This window comes from Excalfactoria chinensis, chromosome 1, assembly GCF_039878825.1.
Source record: "Excalfactoria chinensis isolate bCotChi1 chromosome 1, bCotChi1.hap2, whole genome shotgun sequence".
Lineage (NCBI taxonomy): Eukaryota > Metazoa > Chordata > Aves > Galliformes > Phasianidae > Excalfactoria > Excalfactoria chinensis.
The window spans coordinates 46,892,881-46,913,646 of NC_092825.1; the positions used below are offsets into that span (position 1 = coordinate 46,892,881).

General features: G+C 44.9%; 1 protein-coding gene across 1 annotated transcript; it reads right to left on the reverse strand.

Annotated features, from left to right (window-relative positions):
* Positions 1 to 179: 179 nt before the first annotated feature.
* ACO2 (aconitase 2) lies at positions 180 to 20,756 on the reverse strand. The gene is made up of 18 exons (XM_072329136.1): positions 20,658 to 20,756; positions 15,723 to 15,865; positions 14,369 to 14,627; positions 12,022 to 12,114; positions 10,157 to 10,315; positions 9,516 to 9,666; positions 8,143 to 8,247; positions 7,812 to 7,903; positions 7,445 to 7,550; positions 6,098 to 6,255; positions 5,289 to 5,362; positions 4,511 to 4,622; positions 4,192 to 4,314; positions 3,853 to 4,008; positions 2,533 to 2,724; positions 1,531 to 1,663; positions 1,109 to 1,230; positions 180 to 701 (listed from the first exon to the last, which is right to left on the reverse strand). The coding sequence occupies exons 1-18, from the start codon at positions 20,691 to 20,693 to the stop codon at positions 558 to 560; spliced, it is 2,358 nt and encodes a 785-aa protein (XP_072185237.1). The 5' UTR covers positions 20,694 to 20,756; the 3' UTR covers positions 180 to 557.
* Positions 20,757 to 20,766: the final 10 nt, after the last annotated feature.

Consider the following 20,766-nt stretch of genomic DNA (forward strand, 5'->3'; position numbering starts at 1 on the left):
CGCTGGTAAAATGCATAAACGAGTTAGTGTACAAACCAAACCAAAACGTGGTCTTTGGAGAACACCACCAAGCAGGCAGGTAGCGTGTTTATCCAAGTTCTTTCCCACCCTCCCAGAAACAGGGAGGGGAAAAGGGTTGGAGAGCAGGGTTAAGAATACAAGGAACACAAGGCAGGAGAGATGGTCACAGTCTTTATTTCCACTTTAAGTCTTTAGCCATCAGTAAAGTGAATGGGCAAAAAAAAAAACCAACCAAAAACAACCAACCGAGCAGACAAACCCACTTTAGCTGGTTATTTCCAAATATAAATAACTGTGGGACAACTGAAATTGAGCCAAAATAGAAAAAGGGAGCTGGGGGAATTTAAAAGACAAAAGTAAGCCTAGCTGCACTCCCTTTTCATAGCGTCAGTGAAGAGGAAGTGCCATAACAAAAAGGAAGCTATGGTTACGTTTGATCAGACGTTTATTCCGACAGTAGGCATGGAATTGCACTTTCATGAAAATGCCAGAGCTGAATGGAGTCCAGTGCACTGGGGGCATTGTGCGCACTTAGCTTAGCTTGATTTCTGCTGCAGTTCCTTCATTCTGTTCAGGGCGCTGCCAGCCTGGAACCACTCGATCTGCGACTCGTTGAAGGTGTGGTTCAACATGATTGTTTCTTGGCTCCCGTTGGGATGTTTGATGATGCATTTCAGAGGCTAAAGGAAAAAACAAAAGACGGTTCTTATTTTCCCTCTTCTTTGTCAAAGGAACAAGTTAGCTTGAGATTCTCACAGGAAAATCCCTGTACATTTCTAAGGAGTCGAAAACAGGGGTGGTCTTAACATAGAAGCGTGGCTGGAGTTCCTTCCAGGGAGCACTCCTGCCTAAGGCAACAAGTCTCAACCGAAAACATCCTAGAGGGGTTTCTCATAACAGCTCAGGGTAATGTGATCTGGTTCCCCCCAGCTCTATGGCCCCCACTGCTGGTGTGCAGCATTCCCTCTGGCTGGAAGGTTGTGGGGCCATCACTGCCTGTTCTGCCTCAGGCCCTGGCACACAGCTCCACACTGTTCCCCACTGGTGGTTCATTCCTGACCCTGAGTGCAATGAGACAAGCAGGTACCTTTCCAGGAGCAAAGTCTGCCAGCCCCACGATGCTCAGCTTGTCCACGGGATGAATCTTGTTGTAGTCTGCTGGATCCGCAAAGGTAAGAGGCAGCAGACCTTGCTTCTTCAGGTTGGTTTCTGCAGAGAACAATCCACTGAATCAACTCACTGCAGGGGATCAGCACTACCACATGGATGCTCAGTGCTTCTCCGAGGAGGAGTTCATCAGTAATTACCAACCCAGGAGCAAACTGAGCATATCCACTGTTTGTGTCATATCTAACTACATACGTAACAGCATTCCTGACGTGAGACCATGCAATCTGTCAGCAGATAGAGTTCCTTTCCATAGGCATTGAGCCCTGAGGCAAGGTAAACATCTCTTCCACCCAAACTAAACATCCTGTTTGTATACACTACAGGGAAAGCGCAGCTTACCGTGGATCCTGGCAAAGCTCTTGGTGATGATGACCCTGCCTCCTAAGTGACGTGGCTCCAAGGCTGCGTGCTCTCGGCTTGATCCCTCACCATAGTTTTCATCTCCAATAACCGCCCATTTGACACCCATTTTCTGTGATAAAAGAAAAAGATTTAGAATTCTCCGGCCACTCAAATGAGGAATTTACAATAAGTACAACCCCAATATATCTAATTTCAGTGCAACACTACCGACACTGCTGTGCTATAATACGTTCTACCAAAAGGCTCCCTTTGGTTCTAAGGATAGAAATAGAGGAATTAAGAGCTTCAGAGCAGTTAGGCATTGCTGTCCTAGGCTAACAAGGACTGAAAAGGATTGCTTCTGGGATCCAAAGCAAATTCCTGTTGCCATGTTTCTTTACACAGTCTTGTGCTGGGGCAGCACTCACACTGGTTGTGATCCCTGCTCTACTTTTTGGAAGTCATACTTCCAGCTTGAACTTCAGTCTACCAGAGGATCCCACTTGAGATCACTGCCAAGCTGGTCAGAGAGTGAAAGGCCATTTCTTGAAGTTCCAACCCAAGTTTTAAAGAACAAAGGGGTCAATATATTTATTTCAACGTTAACTAGTCAGTCAGGGGTTAATTCTTTAGGTTCACACAGTAACTGAGGTCCATCTGCTTAGATAAGAAGGTGGGTTTTAGTTGCAGTCTGGTGACACAAATGCCCGCAAATTGTGAGTGCCTAGAAGTGTTCTTCCCTTTTCACCTCCCCTTTCATCTAGGGTTTCTGGTCCCGTCTGTGTCACAAGACCCTCCTCCCTCAGGCTCATGACAGGCAGGGAAAGAATCTCCTACAAGAACTGCCACAATCAGAGTAAGTCCCAAGAAAAATCCTGAACGCTGAGTGAATTCACAACTGCTGATACTTGAGCAGTAGGGAGAGGTCCTCGGTCTTGGCACAGACCACACCAAGTACAAACATCCTCTTAAAACAGATGAATCAGGAGAAAGTCCCACCTTGTAATAACGGGCTGTGTCTGGGACAGGCCCGAACTCCTGGGTTAGTGCATTCCTCACAGAGTTGGCTTTGCCATTTTCAATGTTGATGGCGCCAATAAGCAGGTTGTTGGAGATGTTGTCCAGATGGCCACGGAATTTAAGCCATGGTCCAGCAGCAGAAATATGATCAGTGGTGCATTTCCCTTTTACCTAAGGGGTAGTAGAAGGGATGAATGTATTAGGATGGGTCAGGACTTGATGCCTCCTCACGCTTTTTACTCTGAAGAATCTTCACATCTTGTTTTAAAAACACAAACTCAAGACAACTGCATCTGTTACACAATCAAGGTGCACTAAGGCAGAATGCAGTGGTCATTCTGCATGCTTTGATTAGAAACAAGATCCTTGTTCCAAAGGGCAGAAGTAGAGAAATGAGGTTAGCCACGACATCTTGTGCCATGTCCTCACTTCCCTCAGCAGCACGTTCAAATGGCAAGAACAATTAAGTTCTTCCTGTTACAGCTCAGCCTCTCTGCTGGAAAAGCTCAGCAAGACACCAAGTGTTCCCTCTGAGTTTCCAGTCTGTATACAGGCCGCCTCAGTCTGTTGGAGCAGAATTCCCACCAGAGAGAACAGCTTTCCTACTGGTAGCCCCACGGTGTTTCCAAAGGAATCATGTGGGTCAAACAAGCACAGCTCAGCATGAAAGCATGGCTCTTGGGAATACCTGAAGCTCTGCCACTGAGAACCAACAATGCACCTGAAGGACAACTCCCAGGGCACTGTATTTCTGCACCTATCACTGTGTAAACTGAAACTTTCACTTTGTGAACTCAGAACAGAGAGGGAGGAGAAACTCATGTCTTCCTTAAAAGACTGAAATGTAATGTTTAATTATTATGAAAGAAGAGTTTCTCTTCCTGTAAGACAACACAACTACTGATGGATGAGAAGATTCTAACAACCTGATTTCAGACAAAATAGCTGTTAGAACTGTCAAGTATTAGAGATGCTGATGAATGGTTATAACTGGGGAAAATTCTCCAGACTTCATGGCATGGGTGGGATCACATTCCACAGCATAACAACCTTTGTTTTTCATGATATTAGCTAATAACCAGCCCCAAGCAGAAAAGTCTCTTAGTTACATTAAATGTAGTATTGCAAAGAAACATCAACTAGAGAAGGAAGACCCTTGTTTCACTTCCCGTAATAATGCAGCTGTAGGGGAAGAATCTCAAGAAGGCTCAAGGCACACTCCAAAGCTTCTCGTAACTGACATGCAAATCCCTGTTCAGCAGCCCTGCCACAGCTGGTGTTCCCCTCTTTGCTCCTGACCTTGATGAGGATCAGCATGTCTTCTAGATCCTTGCCATCCCACTTATCAAAGGGCTCAAGAAGCTGGAGGCGCTGGCTGGTGGGGCTCACATCCACATGCTGCCCGCTGCCATCCTTGGGAGGGTACTGATATGTGTCCTGGCCTGGGTCAAAATCCTTCCAAAAACAAAAGGAAAAACATCAGTCTCAGCCAACCCTAACATCACTTGAGGAAAACAAGACAATAATGGCAACTGCACCAATTACAGCCTTAACATTAAGGTCAGTGTGTGAAGCTCCCCTACTACACATAAACAACAAACAGTGACAGGCCTTCCCTTCCCCAGACCAAGCAGTTACCAGCCTAGGCAGCTCATCTGCATCAGGTGCTTCTAGTTTAAACTTCTTCCCATCTGCTCCTGTCAGGAAATCTGTCTCAGGGTTAAATTTTAGAGTGCCAGCAATGGACAGGGCTGTGACAATCTGAAAGAAAAATGACAGCGTAAAAGCTTAGTCTTCCTCTCATCATTTCACTTGAAAATCCTATGCCTAAATAAGACAGCAGTCAGAAAGCCCTCATAACTACAGACCAAACTACACTGTGTCTCCTTCCTAAGGGAGCAGAATGAGCTCCCAGGACACCAAACTGTCCCACAGGCTCCCTGCAGCTGTTTCTTACCTCTGGGGAGGTCACAAACGCATGAGTCTCTGGGTTGGCATCATTGCGACCTGTGAAATTCCTGTTGTAAGACGTAACTATTGTGTTTTTCTCTCCTTTCTTTATGTCCTTCCTGTAAAAGAAAGAAACATGCTCCTCAGATCCAAAGGGAAAATTGCTTCTAGATGTCTTGCTGTTAAAACCCCCAGTCTTGACTTTGGTATCAGTCACTGTCTTTGGGAAATGTTTAGTGAGCTCCCAGACATGTTTTCCTCCCTTAATACAGACTCAAAACCAAGGGCAGCGAAAAGTCAAGTCAGATGCTGATTCCCAGAGTAGTTTTCATAGACCACGTTGCGCACTGTTGAACTGACTGAACAATTATCTACTAGAGAGTGTACCTTTGGACACATCACCACTAGCAAGGACAAACAGTGTGTCTCCCATCCCTCTTATCAGGAATTTTCCTCCCTGCTACTCCAGTGATTGAAGCCAGACCAATAGCTTATCCCATTTTTAAAAAGAAACAAGCAAACTCCAGCCCATCTTCTCAAGGATGACTAATCTCTCTCTCCATTTTTGTCTGCTATCAAAAAACCTACAGATGCGGCCACACGTGGTCTTTTTGCAGCTTCATTCGTCTAAAGGCTCAGCTTAAATCTGCAGTTTTTTTGCATCATTTCTCCTCCTCCAATGCACATCACGCAGCTGTGTCCAATGGCTAGGGTGTGCTTAATTCCTAGTGTGTGGAATTTACAATCAAAAACAAAGCTAGAAAGAAGCTCATCTTTCCCTTTACCTGTCCCACTGGCCAATGCATGGCCCACAAGCGTTGGCAAGAATCAGCCCTCCAACATCTCGCAGGATTTGTGCCTGGGGACAGACAACAACTTCATTACTAGGAAGAAGTCCAGAATACATTTCTGGTGTTGCTCTTTCAGAAAAAGAGGACACTCACAAAGCACCAACCCAAGAACGTTTCTCTCCTTGCTTCACTCCCAAGTTTTGAGTCTCTTTTATGAATACATAGGGCTTGATCCCAGTAAACTCTGAGTTAACACTCAGAAAAGCACAGGAAGGCTTCACCATTGAGTTTCCAATCTCTACCTATTTTAAATGGAACGATCCAGCTACTCAGATATTTGACAGAGCAGCGGCTGGTCTGATTAATTTTCTGCATAATTCCTGTCAGTGTAAGGATCGATTTGGTAGAAGTGCAGGCAAGAACGAGCCTAGTCAGTGCATTCAGAACAGGAGTCAATCAAGAGGGCAGCTTTTGAAGAAGTCCACATAAAGACTCGTATAGTTGGTCTCCAAGCTTTGACAGCATCCAGCATTTACAAAATGTAAAAACGAATTAACACACTGTTATATTTTTCTCTCCATGCCAAACTGTTCTTAAATGAGAAAACAGATCAACATATCCAGTCAAAACAATGTCTAGGTAATGTCAGGACCTGGGGGCACAGCAGCACAAGGCTATTGTAACTCTAGTGATAAGTGATGACAAAGTTTGAGAGGTTTCCATAAGCCACTCTAGACTCCTGAGCACTGTCTGGAAAAGTTGAACACGTATTGTCTGGAAGTGTAAAGAGTGGTCATACTCACGTAACCGTCCCTTTCAATGGTGGCACGGATCTGCTCTGAGCCTGGTGTGATTGTGAACTTTGATTTGCACTTCAACCCATGCGCCAGTGCCTGCTTTGCCACTGCTGCAGAGCGCCCCATGTCCTCATAGCTGGAGTTGGTGCAGCTGCCAATCAGGCCTATGGGGTTTGAAAGAGAGACAGGAAGGTGGTTACTGCAGCCATGGTTCTGGGATGCTCCTTCCTGACCACCTCTCATTAGAAAGCACAAGAGACAACCTATTCCACCAACAAGGAATCCAAAACAGTTTCAGGTGCTAACACTGCCAAACCTCCCAAGCAAGATCCTGTTGTCACAAGCAATCCTTTGCCAGGTTGTGGAGCTGCTAAGTCAGAACACACTGCCTGGCCACTAGTCTACTTATTGTTTCACAAGGTCAGAGTGGCACCTTTTGATTAGGCAGTTAACTACAGAGAGGCATTCATCCAGAGATACAGAAAGGGCTACAAATCAAGATGAAAAGAAACTGAAGAAATGATAAAAAGAGGTGGGTGCCTCACTGTTCAAATTGAATTTTAAGTTTTCCAGCCCTCTCAGCATACACATTTGACATTCTTTTTTTCCTTCCGAGAAATTTACACGCCCAACTAGCTCACCTCAGTTTTCTTGGCTAGACCCCAAGGTACCATTCAGTTTTGGTACAGACATTCTGTAGTCCTTGGATAAAGCATCCTTTGTTACGGTACAAACATCACATGAGGACACACTGTGCTGCACTGACAGTACTCCAGTGCTAACCAGTAGAGAGTAACTCTTCACTTCGAGTTACTCAGGTTATTTGTAACAGCAACGAATAACAAGTTTCCCACCTGCAATGTGGCCTTCAGAATGAATTTGCATTCTTTTCATTCCCTCCTGGAACAACCTGAGAGAAGCCAGCCAATGGCTACCATCCTACAAACATGCAGGTATCCAAGCCTGCTCTTTAGAACAACAATCCTGCTCCTGACAGATCTTTGTTCAAAGCCTGCTGCATGGATTTGACCAGAAGTGCTATTCAACAAGTAACGCTGCTGTCTACCCAAGTGTTTCAAAGTTCCCAGCAAGGGGAAAAACTTGCCTGCTTCTTGAGATTAAAATCTCTCTAGCCATCCCAGACCTAGGCCACACATATAAGATGAGAAGAGACTACACTTCTCAGAAAGTTCATATACCTATGAAGAAATGACACTAACCAAAAATCAAAGGAGCAGTAACTACTGAGCATTAATTAAGGGACTGGATCTCATGCTACACAACCAACCACTTATCCCGGAACAGCAACATTCATGCCACAAAGATGTAGACAAAAGAACAAATACTACCCACCAACTCTGATATCAACAGGCCAGCCCTCCTTTTCTGCCACAGCACCAACATCTGACACAGGGTGCGCCAGGTCTGGTGTGAAAGGTCCATTGATATGTGGCTTCAGCTTTAAGAAACAGTGACAAAGTCAGAGATTACAGTAGCCAAGAAAAAACCTCAGTCAGCAACAAATAAATTCCTTTCATAGCCCTGTACAGAAGCTGTTTAGGATTCACCTACACAAACACCTGAGCAGAAGCTGTCAGTGGAACAGACAGTGTTGTTCTAGGATAGCCAGGGGTGCTGCATCCAACTCCCAGTACAGTCCTCATTCACACAAACAGTCACATCACAACATCCACAGTGGCAAGCAGAAAGAAAGCCTTACCTCACTGAGGTTGATTTCTATCACCTGGTCATACTGACAACCAGCATCTGGCACCAAGTATTGCTGGAACTCATCTGCCAGTGCAGCTATGTCTGGAATGAGAAAGAAGGGAGATCTGAAAAACTGCAAAAAATGCAAGGTAAAAGAAGACTGGAACAATTGAACACAGGGTCTGCAAAATATCTCACCAGGCACTTAATCTACAGTCCCTATTCCTGTATATGCAAGGTCAGAAGTAACAGCAGATAAAACTACAGGAAGATGCTGCTTCCAGAATACACCTACCCTCAAATCCATGCTTCTACCCACTTCAACCCTCAAGCTCTCTTACCAGCTCGCCCTGTCTTGCCCAGGTATTTCTTCATCCGTGCGTTGTAAGGGAAGACTGAGGTGGTAGCTCCAATTTCAGCCCCCATGTTACAGATTGTTGCCATTCCTAGAAAAAGAATGGGAGAAAAGATCATGAGGTCAGTGACACAAGTCCAAGACCATCCCATTCTTCAAAGGTCAAACCATAGAAAAGACAGCAAAGCCAAGAGAGATCAGGTTCATCAGGCATAAAAAAACCTAACTCCACCACAGACAGGACGCATTGACTACATAATGGCTGCTTCAGTCCCTAATGTTTCTGATCAATACTATGTCTGCAGCCAGACTTTGGTACAAGGAAGGAGTTGAAAGCCACAGTAATTCTTGATTATGGAAGGTCTAATAGGGACTCCTCCCCATCAGCACTGAGCACCGAATATACTTACAGCAGTGAGAAGTGTCTCTGCTACCCACAGTGAGTGTCTGGACTCTCCCTAGCATCTTATTTGTCTTTATTGGAAGAGCCAAAATGCGTTTATCTACATGAAAAATCCAATGAGCTGAGTAAAAGCTTCTGGTGATTGAGTACAATAAAAAAACATTTACTTGTGGCATTGGGACCACCCAGTGCCTTTCAAGGACACAGCAATGCAGCAATAGCAGATGCTGTTTTATATTTAGCGGGCTAAATACCACAGTTCAGCTCCCCATGATTCAAGAGAACAAAAATCTTAAATTGCTAAGCTATCCAAATTGTAGCCAAGCCATATGAACAGAGAGAATCCAGCCCAAAGGCTGCATTTCAAGCCAAAGGAAGTGACACTTCCCATACTTTTGTCCTGACAAGAGTCATAACAGACAACTGTAATATCTGCTCATTCCAATTCAGCACCTGAGACCCACAGTCGACTAGTGCAAGACTCCAAGTTAAACCACTGCTTTCTAGTCTTCACGCTGCACTGTTTGTTGGAGTTTTTCCTTAGCAGATGTCACAAGCGTTCCCTCTGTGTCCACAGCTTATTTTAGGCTGAACTGAAAATGTCATCCTTACCAGCCCAGACATCTTTATCCTCCAAGCATACAGCAAAATACCTCCAGCCTTACTTGCATCCTGACAACACTGTCTTACAGGATTCTTCATAATTAACTGCTTGGTGTTTCACACAAAGATTCAATGGAGAAGGGCCACTTTTTTTTCACAGAGGAGTGCAGCCTCATTACACCACCCACATCCCTGCTAGCTTGCAGAGAACCGGACCACCAGTTCGCAGTGTATTAATCACTCAGCCTGGCTACAAGGGAGTATATAACACTTTCTGTATGATTCCCTTCCCAGCCTCTGCAGACAATAACACCCACCTCCAACAACACCCAGCTCCATTCTTGCTGTCTTACCAGTGCAAGAGATTGAATCCACACCAGGCCCATGGTATTCGATGATGGCACCTGTTCCTCCCTTAACAGTGAGGATGCCAGCCACTTTCAGGATCACATCTTTAGGAGAACTCCAGCCAGAAAGCTTGCCAGTTAGTTTTACGCCAATAACCTGCATAACATTAAAATAAATAAATAAATAATATACATAAATATTCTATATTATTTATTTATATAAATTACATAATATATTATTTATTTATATAAATATAAATAAATATTATGTAATATATATAAATAATATATAATACTGTCATCATTTCCCTTCAGCAGCCAAAATAATTCCTCATACTCCTCAGAATGTGGGTAGTCACAACACCACAAGGGGGAAAAATCCTGAACTACCACAGCACGTGCACAGGGGCTGAATCCAATGACAGGGCCTACTAAATGGAGATCACTACTTGCCTACTTCTCTCCATCTCTGAATAAAAAGGCTGGAAATGGGAACTCAGAGCTGCCAATGAATCACAGAGTGGCTGTTTGAACCAGTGTGTGATTACAAATAAAAATGTTGATTGTACATAGTGCCTAATGTATGTTTCTTATGTATCTTAAATCTCACCTGCCACACAGAGGATTAGTATTCCTTTTGCTCTTACCTTTGGGCATTTCAGTTCCCAAGGGATTCCTGCCATGACATCTACAGCATCAGCTCCACCCACACCAATGCAGATTCCCCCCAGGCCACCTCCGTTGGGGGTGTGTGAGTCTGTGCCAATCAACATAACCCCAGGGTAGGAATAGTTCTCCAGAATGATCTGAAAATAAAAATGGATCGTTTGTTTGCTTGTTTGTCGGGAAAGGAGGGGGGAGACACCAAGGAAAACAACAAGAATAAGAATCTAGATTAGTTTTTATTTGCAGATTTCAGTAGCAAGAAAGTTATTGAATCTGCTTTGGATTCTAAGTTCAGCTGTATTTCAAATTCCTTTCAGAGGAATGACAGAACAAGGTACCAAGTCTTGGCCCGAGGGTCCTTGCTCATCCCAAGATAATATAAAAGCTTAAATTGTGATTTCCCTTTTTCCACTGGAAGATGAATTTTTTCCAGTAACCTTTGTTGGAGCTCATTGATCTGTTCCTCAGCCTCTAACCCCTTGACTCAACTGCTGAACGAGCCAATTCACCTGTCCAGAGCTAGCAAGATCTTTTGCAGACCTTATGGTCCCACAGCAGCAGAATACCAACAGGCCCCTCCAATCTGTGCTGCAGGCCAAAGCCTAATCACATGGAGGAATAACTTGCAAATATACCAGGAGGCTGCCTTTTCCTCACTGCTGATTCCAGAACAGTCTCAGCAGAACTCAATTAGCCCTTTATCGAGAAAGCTAAAACTTTGCCTCTAATACTTCTAGACTTACATGTACAAGAAAGGTCAGTTCCATGACCTCACTTTGCCACTGGATTCTGAAGCTATATAGCATGTCCAGTCTTCTCAAACCAGAGAAACTAAATCATAAGAAAGCTGGCAGCAACAGTAGGTAGCTATGTTGCCACATGACAAATGTTATGAGTGGTTTCAGAGCAGAAGTGACCTGAAGTGCTCCCACGAGCTTTTGGAGAGTTCACCTGTTCTATTTCCTCCGCATGCTGTGTCACAGTAGATTAAAGCAAATCATTCTATAGCTAAGAGCAGAGAGCTCTTGACTGCACCTGGTCACAAGCTCCCTGCTGAGAAGATGTTTAACAGTAGTCATCCATACCCCTCTCCATTCCTTCTGCCTGTGCTCCACTTCAGTTTTTCCTACCTGCATCTCAGGAATAATGTAAAATGTCTAGTAGACATACACAGGGAATCAACCAAGACCAAGTCAGGGAAATCTGGCTAGAGGTGTTGATTCTAAAAATCAAAAAGCCTCATTAAGTGGTAAGTTATCTTAGGATGGTCACCTTCTTTTGAGGTGCAAGTGCTACAACTAGATAATCTCAGACCTGAAAACGACTGAAAACTGTTCTGTATTTTATCCAGTTCAGATAGCAATTAGTTATGTGGTACTGTTGAGTACTTAAAAGTCAGCTGTTCTAGCTGGTGTCCTCATAGACTTTCTTGGTTTACTATGGAACAAAATGTACATAAGACAGCCCCCCAAAAGGTGTGTTCCTAAAGCCTCTTTTCTTAACACTAAAAGGAATGAATATTAGCCTTATGTAGCCACTTCATGGCACCACTTTACCGTCCAACCATATCAAAATGAGCCAGCACCAAAGGAGTAAAGGTTCTCTGATTCACGTGGCCTGCTGCTGGCACTCACTAATCACGCATCAGGTTACAGTTTGACAAAAATAGCCTCTGAGTAAAAACACTGTCGTTGAGATAACTGAAAGAGAGAAAGCAAGAAAGAGCTTTTGCCTCAAAGAGTGTTGCTCCTCTGAACTGGTGACATTTCTAAGGGTTTGTGCTCTCCGTTCACCATGAGGTAAAAGAGCCACTGGATGTTCAAAGGAATGCAAATACATACGTTACCTGATGAATGATTCCTGATCCAGGTTTCCAGAATCCCACTCCATACTTGGCACCAGCCGTCGATAGAAAGTTGTACACCTCCTGGTTTATGTCCTAGTCACACAGGAAAACACACAATATTAATTACGTTCTTCTGTAGACTGTGAGCTTGAACACACTCCTTTCTACTCAAGCCTGTCTGTAGATTGCTCCATGGCTTTGGAACAGCTGGGTGGTGTGCATCACTCCCAAAACCAAAAGGGATCAGTGCCAGTCTGTCATCACAGGCCACTTAATTTCACTCAATTTCATCCTACTTGCAGCTCTACTAGTGCATCTTCTTTTGCTTCAATTCCAAATAGCACAATTAAAGGACAACCCTGCCAATAAGGTATTTGAGAATGCTCTGGTTATTTCTTGTATTCTCACGAGGTACTTTAACCTGTTTTTCACTTCCTCTGACCCCTCCTTCCTTCTCTGTCAGCTGTCTCCTTTGTTTTACACATGCTTTGAAGACATTTCTAATCTCTCAGATTAGCATTTTGGCTTTACTTTTACAGATGAAGAAATAGAATTGGAAGTTGGTGGGTGCCATTTCTCATTCGGTTGAGTCGCCTGCTAAGGACTCGCACAATGCTGCCTTTCTTGCTGCACTACCACCATTACTTGCAGAGGTCACACCGTGAAAATTGCTTGTGAGAATAACCACGGTTGCCAAGGAAGTACAATGGTACGTATGTTCTGATAACTCTTGGCAGAAGAGTGGCAGAGTAAATAAGATAAGCGCTAGCAGAAGAGAGTTTCTTAAAGACTGTTCTCAGGCAGCTATGCTTCAAAATAAAGAGGAAACTAGGATAATGGAAGAACTGTCTCAGCACACACTTGCTGAGGTTTCCCATGAGGCAGCAACAGTTCTTTAAGCGCTGTTTTCCACAGGGAGTCAGGTCACTTTACTCTGTTTGTGCATCTCTCCCCCAGTAAAGTATGATGATGAGCCAGGAGCAAATTCAAACCACCCTCCGGTCTGCCAGCATTCACTGTGTGCCAGCTGGCAGCTTCAGAAGCAGAACACAGTCAGAAGAAGGCAAGACCTTTACTTGGTCTGCTCAGAGCAGCTGGCAGAGGAGGGACTCTGCTCTGCTCAGCAGCAGAACACCACGGGCATTACAAAGAACAAATACAGGAATAAGGGAGAGAGGAAGACAGCTTCTTTTCTTCTCTTCACCTCCAGTCTTCTTTAGCAAGGTCCCAAATTCTTAACCCACAACTTCAGCCTAAGGCAAACTGTGGAGCAAGAACTCCCCAAATTCACACCTAGGCAGCATAAGTTGCTTTTCTCTAGACTAAAGGAACAGGAAAAAAAAAAAAAAAAGAAAAAGAAAAAAAAAAAAAAAAGAGAGAAAAGAAGCAGTTCAAGATCAGGAGTTTCTGAGAACAGATACGGACTACAATCTTAAAATCCATCTGAACACCCAAAAAGGCAGATAGACAGATTCTTCTGTTTTGGTACCAGGACCCAAGTCACAGAGCCAACTAGCTATGACAATGGACTCACACTATGCCCACATGGGGGCTTCCTCCATCTCCCTGCTATACTAACAGGATGTCCTTCCATGGCAGGTTTGCTGTAGTATGTAGAACAGAGGTGCATGCATCTCATGCATCTCTATTTGACAGAAATCTCTGAGCAGTAAAAAAAGTGAAGGGGAAAGTTAAAAAAAAAAAAAACAAAACAAAACAAAAAAAACAACCCTCAGTGACAAAGAAGTTGGACAAACAACATTGGAATTCTCACATAAAGCACAATATCCTCCATGTCTACTTATACATCTATACCTGTCCTTGCAGGTCCTGAATGCTGCACACGCTTCAGTAAACATTCAGCTAATCACATGCAAGTGGTCTGGGAAACAGAAGTAGTTATTTGCTTCCCATTCACAGTGTAAATCAGTGTGATGCAGACACATGTTCAGGATGCTTTTCATGCTGCCATATCATGGCAAAGACAGCACAGTTCCCAGCACGACATGTCTTCCTTTTCTAACCTTTGAAATTTATTTTTCTTCTTTACTCAAAGTATCTTTTCACTGTACAGTACGTGTATGATCTATTCTTTCATTGTTAGCAGATTCTAACTCTTCCCATACTTAGGGTTAAACCATATAACGGAAGAACTTCAGCTGAAAAACTCCTGAAGTCCTGCCTGCTCAGTTTCCTTACTGCATCTGACATAGCTACAGAGCCGACCACACAGGCAATCTGGTGCCATGTCTGATTTCATGGCTCTTCTGGAAAAAAATAAAGGATCTCTTCCCAGGGTGGAAAGAGGCTTTCAAACAGTCTGAATTTAAGTGTCTGCATTAGTCACCTTGGCTCTTCGAAGATCCTTTTCACCACCTGACTGCGCTTCTATGAGGTGATCACAGTGGATGGTGGAAGGCACGGCCACTTTCGGCAGCCCGCTGCTGATGAACTGCAGCATTGCCATCTGAGCAGTGGCATCCTGCATGGCCACGCGGTCAGGCCGTAGGCGCAAATAGGTCTTGCCTCTCTCAATCTCCTGTTTTGCTGGATCATCCAGGTGTCCATATACAATCTTCTCGGACAAGGTCAGGGGACGGTCAAGCCTGGGGAGACAAAGGAATTTTGTATCCGCATGTTGTGTAGTTTAACATTTGCCTGTTTTAAGGATGTAACTGAATAAAGATACTCTCTGCTTCCTTTTACCACTCAAGCTGCTGAGACATGAATGCAGACACCTGCATGCTCATCTTACAGAACTAAGTATCAACTGGTAGCTCACTGAAACAGATGCTTGGCCCAGAAAGTTTGAAAGGATACAGACTGATGTCACTTTTGCTTTCTCGTGTAATCTCTCTATACAGTAAAGCAATGACTGCTCATTTCCCAAGGTTACACTTCAAGCCAGAGAATGATGAAGCAAGACAGAGGTCAGACTCAATTCACAAGTACCAGATCAAGGACAAGTAAGGGGAGTTTCATGACCACAGACCTTCTAGGTGCTGTAGAGTTCTACTGGCTGTCTCAGTTGAGTAGCCTATTTATGTCAGTGGTGAGATCTCGTGAGAAGGAACTGAGCAGATGCTATGACATGAAATGAGAGTTACCACACCTAACAAAGGATGCAAAGACCAAAGGACACATCTTACAAACCACTGACAAGGTAAGTGGAGCAGGAATGACAACTCAACAGGCAGACAAGCCTCTATCAGCAGATTAAGGTCACCCTGTTTACATACATTACAAATTCCTAGCCCTTCTTTTTGTGCCTCACGCCTACAGTGGAATACAGGAGAACATTCACTGTCAAAACAAAGTGCAAAGGAGCATTAACCTACAATGACCACTACCCACGCACTGCTTCCTCAGAAAGGTGTGAGGGCCAATACAAATGCTCCAGAAGGAAGGCGTTAATAAAAGAGGACAGAGCCCTTTCTAGCACCTCCTCTGCACTGACCTGGTTCTCTACATGTCGGTGTTCATCTTAACCTTCAACCCCTCCCACAGTGCCCCACTGCCACATGGAGACATTACAACCCATATTTCACTATATTTGCAACTGCCACGGCTCAAAGCCACTCCACCTAATAAACACACCCTTTGCCAGAGCCCTGGGATGGTTTTCCTTCCTTTCCCATCACTGCAGAGCTAAATTCTGCACAACGGCCTGACCCTTTCCCTCTTCACTCCTCCATTCTTACCTCTTACGGACGATGTTGATGTTCTTCTCCAACTTTTCATAGTTGATGTATTCATTAGGCTCAAAATGGCTCATGGCCACCTTGGCCCGCTGGCACAGAACAGATGCAACATGGTAGCGCCGTATCCCACCATTCAGGGCATGCTGGAAGAAGAAGAGTGTTAGTGCTGGAACCCAGAACTGGTATCACTTGGAATCACTTATTGGTATTGAGTTGACACTGTTGGATGAGTAAACAACACCAAATGGGACCAAGCAGATACCTTTCTGCTCCACCACCACATACCAAGATCTCAGTGCAAGGTCCCTACGCAAAAGTCCCCTGGAACATGGGAGAAGAGCAGACTGTGGCAAGGCACCATTTACAGCAGCTGACCTCAAAGAAACAGATCAGTGCCAGGGTTAAAAGGCTCTCACATGGCTCTGAAAGCTGAGTCACAGGGCAGCCTCCATTAAAACTTCCAAGGATTTGCCACATACATTTCTTAACATCCTTTGAAAGTCCCTGCAGTCATTGCTGGAAGCCTGAAACAAACACAAGACAAGAGTGCAGAGTTCCCCCCCCCCTCTGGTATTACAATTTAATCTGAACCCTGTTTTTTCTATTCAGAGCTTACACTGACAATATTTTGGTAAGTGCAGGTTAGTAAACACACCAGCATCACACCTGGTATATCCCTCGTGTATGTATGATTATATGGATGACAGTAAATGAGCAAAGGTCCGTTGTGCACCAGATAATCACAGCACCAACCACTCATTCTGCATTACCAAAAATGCCAGTCAAACCTTTAGATCCTTTAGAACCTTTTCCATTTCTCCCTGTAAATATTTTTCCCACGGCTTTCTTGATACCTGGATTTAAAACACTGCTTTAAATTATCAAGACCAAAAAATGTCACCATTTTTTTTTTTCCATCCAAATCTCTTGTTTTATTGTATTTTTGATAACGTTTGTTAATATTTTCCATAATAAAAAGTCCAGGAAATCCAGGAGAGAGCGTAGCAGCCAGCACACTAGCAATAAGGGTGTTGGTTGTTTTCCTACCAAACAATCCTATGCTATTAGATACACATCTCTCAGGAGGAGCAAAACACATCTGCAGCATTTTAGGAGCGACGCACCATTCCGGTCCAAGTAAATCTGAAATAAATGTGGTGGTACAGGGGAGAGCATTGCTGGAACAGAAGGACAAATGAAAGGCAGTCATCAGATTTCAGCCTGCTGCACTTTAAGCTCACAACTTCCAGAATATATCACAAATGTCAGAGGTTAGATGACTTCTCCCACTGGAGAACCAACCACCACCAACCAACCACCACTTCAAAATCTGAAGCAGGGCTCTCCAAAGATCTGAAGAGAGGTGTATCCCTATCAGATAAAAGTCAGATAGTATCTTCTCAGCTCCTGTGTACACATCTGTATACCTTTTTACTTCATGAAATAGCTCAGTGAAATGCAGTAGTCATTAGAATAGCACACAAACACTCAAATGGCAATCACAGTAATAGCAATACAAAGTAGTTGACTTCTGCTTGATCCCCACCACAGCTCCACATGCCAGATATGGAAGAGAAACGAGCCTGAACCTGGAGCTTCAGAAACAGGGGGATATGAAGACTGCTCTGAAAGTAATGCCTCCTATTTTATTACATTGGCTGTGATGTCAGAGGCAGATGGCAGTGGTATGGTAGTGGTATGGCAGTAGTGGTAGAACCTTCCCACCAACATTTGGTTACATTCTGTTGCTGTGTGACAGAGGACAGCAGAGGGGCAGCCTGACAGAATGGTGTCTGCCATGGAAGCATGTCACTAAATTCCTCCATGCAAAAAAAAAATGGCACCTGCTGACATTCATTAGTACTTGCTGAACATTGAGGGAGACCAAATACTGTATGTGAGCACAGTGAGCTGGTAGTGGGTGGTGCATTTCAGCAGTGGTGACAGTGACATGAAAGACAGGCCATGTTCTGGTCAGCCATGCAGACTTTCACGGGCACAGCACGCAGGTTCTTGTTCGTCACTGGTAAAAACACATCGCTAATGGTGGTGCCTATGCTGAAAAACTGTTTTGTAGCTGAGAACTTGCTCCTTCAGACAGTGCTTTTCTGCTCTTTATATCCGCTGGAGTTTCCGTGGAGGCATTACTTTTGGAGCAACCTCCATAAAACTACAAGATTAAGTCACAAAACTGACAGTTTCCACTTTCATTTTCTCCCACTTTTCCCTGAAACAGGACGTGCTCCAGTGGGTTTCTCTGGTATTTTTTGTTTGTTTTTGCTGAGTAGTGACAACAGCCACAGGAAGTACGTAGTCAGCATCATCAGGTTCTGGGCTGAGCACCCAGCAAACAGCTGCCCAGCAGGCTCTTCTCATCTGGCACTGAATTAGCTTACCGTGCACCTGAGTGTTCTTTACTCAGAAAGAAAAAGAAAAGGAACCACTGCAGGGCTCCTGAGTCTATCAGTATTTCGGTAGGTGAAAAGCTTCCCCCCAGAATTGATAAACGACACCTTACTAAGCGTGTCATTATCTCTGAATCCTCCTTAAGGAAGCCTGCTCTTATCTATGTGGACTTTGAAAGCTCATCTGAAAAAGCCAGCTGTCTCGTAGTCAGCACAAAGCAGTGAATGCCCAGATGTAAGCTTGAATTCTTGAAACTCACATTTTGGCATCAGACATGGTAGATACATCCAGTAAGCATAAAGCCTGTAGTCAAAAGACTAGAAGCTTTGCCACATGTCCTCCTATCCCAGAAAGCACTCCTAGAAATTCTAACTGAAACCCAAAATATCATTTTTCCTCCTCCTCCCTGATTGAAGAACACTGGCCAAGTTTCCAACGTTGACCATGATTCAGCCTAAAAAAAGCAGTAAGGTATAATCAACATGTAAATGCAAGCTGTTTTCCCAGACCCACTTCCAAGGAGCAACCAAAATTAGCCTTCCGAAGGTGGGTTTAACTCTAACCAACACGGTTTTCTTGCCAACATACACAAAGCTCACAAAATGCAACTGCTTTGTATGTACTCACAAGACCTTCAGCAAACCCCCGACACTCCAGTCGGTTTCACAGTGCTGTTCTTTCTGCCATTCCTTAGCCAACGTGGCTTGAGAAACAAAATGGCTCCCAAAAGCATCTTTCAGAGCGGCATGAAAAAGACCTCTGTCCTCTGAGGCTTTTATAGGAACCATACTATAAATAGGACTGTCAGCCTGAACTGGGCTAATTCCAATTCGTTTCTCTCTAAGATAAGCTTGCTACCAGGTTCCAATTCCAAAAGCCTGTTCTAGGAGAGGAGATGAGCAGAACCAGCATTAATAGCACGTGCCACATTCAGTGCTGGCACTACTGCAGCAACTAGCGAGATGAGCCACATTATCATTACATCTCTAGACTGCTACATATGAGAAAGCTATTATTTGCTTCCTATAGCGACCAGCCAGAATGATTGCTAACAGTCCCTTAAACTGGAAAAAAAGCCTGATAATATAATACTCCCAGAAGACTAAATTTCATGCATTTGCTGTACTGACACATATCCAGTTAAGTATACACCCATCTGATCTGATGTGACTGCACACACCATAAAAGGAGAAACAACCCATTATTCTAATAAAAGATTTGCTTATGTTTTATCAGTAGTTGTTTCTGTTCAAAGTGCAAAGTAGCAATTATTTAACAGTCAATGGTGAATACACTGAGATAATTGCAATGATGCCATGCTGTAACATTTACTTAAAAAAGCAGTGCTTTTCTAAGACACCTGCATCGAGAGCAACAAAGTAATAATATAAAATATAAGAACCACAGAATCACTGAATATCTTTAGTAGAAAGGGATCCATAAAGATCATCAAACCCAACCCCTGGCTCCACGTGGCACCACCCAAAAAGCAGGCCTGATGTGTGAGAGCATTGTTCAAACACTTCTTGAGCTCTGGCAAGCTTGGTGCTGTGCTCACTGCCCCGGGCAGCCTGTTCCATGCCCACTGCCCTCTTCACAAAGTGCTTTCAGGGCACCGCACTCAACGATCCTTTACGCGTCCCTTCCAAGCTGAGATATTCTGTGACTCTATGCTAAGGTTCTTGCTGCAGCTCCCTGGGAACACCCTCCCCAAGGTCACAGCTGGCAAATGGAGCAGTCAGAGCTCTCAGCTTCACCACGTGGCTTACTGAGGGCAGCACAGCAAGCAGCACTACATGAGAAAATGGCATTCTATCTGCCTTCTAGGCTTTAAAAAACAATCAAGTGTTTATTAGTGAGTAGATACTAAATGGGATAATGCCCTTAGTACAGTAGTGCCTGTGATGGGCACAGGCAGATGTGGGTTTTAGAGGTCACAATGGAGAAGACTGGGAGAGTCATTATGAAAGTTGATTCAAGCCATTTGGAAAATAAAATAATAATAATAAAAAGGTAATTGGTGTGTCTGCCTGGCCTTGCACGGCCCCTTTAACGAACAGATCCAGAGCCCCCGCCGACATGAAAGGCAGCAGTCTTGGAGCCGGGCAGCCAGGAGGCGCGGAGCGCTGCGTTTCCCCAAGGGCACACGCTGCTAACGGCACGAGATTAGGAGGAGCCCGCGGCAGGAGGAAGCACGGCCCCAGGCACGCTATCTCGGCCTACCCGGGCGCGGTCACCTTGCGTTCACCTTGAGGGTCGGCGGTGCCCGGAGGCAGCGGGGCCCGCCCGATACCGAGGCCCGTCAGGCGGCCGAGCCGCCTCCGCCAGTGCGGCCCCGCCATCGCCATGGAAACGGGCGCCGGGCCGTGCCGGGGACGCGCTGACCTACACGCGTAGACAGCGGAGACCCGGCCCCACGCCCCCGCTCGCTGCCCCGCGGTCCCTCGGCCCTCCGTCCCGGGGCGTAGCAGCCCTCACCCCACCGCCCCGCCCGGCCTCGCCCGGCCCCGCCCGTCCCGCGGCGCTCACCCGCAGCCGAGCCGCCAGGACGCAGTACGGCGCCATTTTGTGCACTGACAAAGATGAAGTCGCGCCTCGATGGCGTCAGTCGGTCCTTTTGATACCTCCGGCGCGCGGG

What these genes read in the sequence shown, in the direction of transcription:
- ACO2 (XM_072329136.1), bottom strand. Translation starts at nt 20,693, where the DNA reads ATGGCGCCGTACTGCGTCCTGGCGGCTCGGCTGCGG. An exon ending in TAGAAATCAACCTCAGTGAG is followed by an intron (nt 7,551 to 7,811) that starts GTAAGGCTTTCT and finishes TGTTTCTTAAAG; the next exon opens with CTGAAGCCACATATCAATGG. An exon ending in CAGACTTTGCTCCTGGAAAG is followed by an intron (nt 702 to 1,108) that starts GTACCTGCTTGT and finishes TTTTTCCTTTAG; the next exon opens with CCTCTGAAATGCATCATCAA.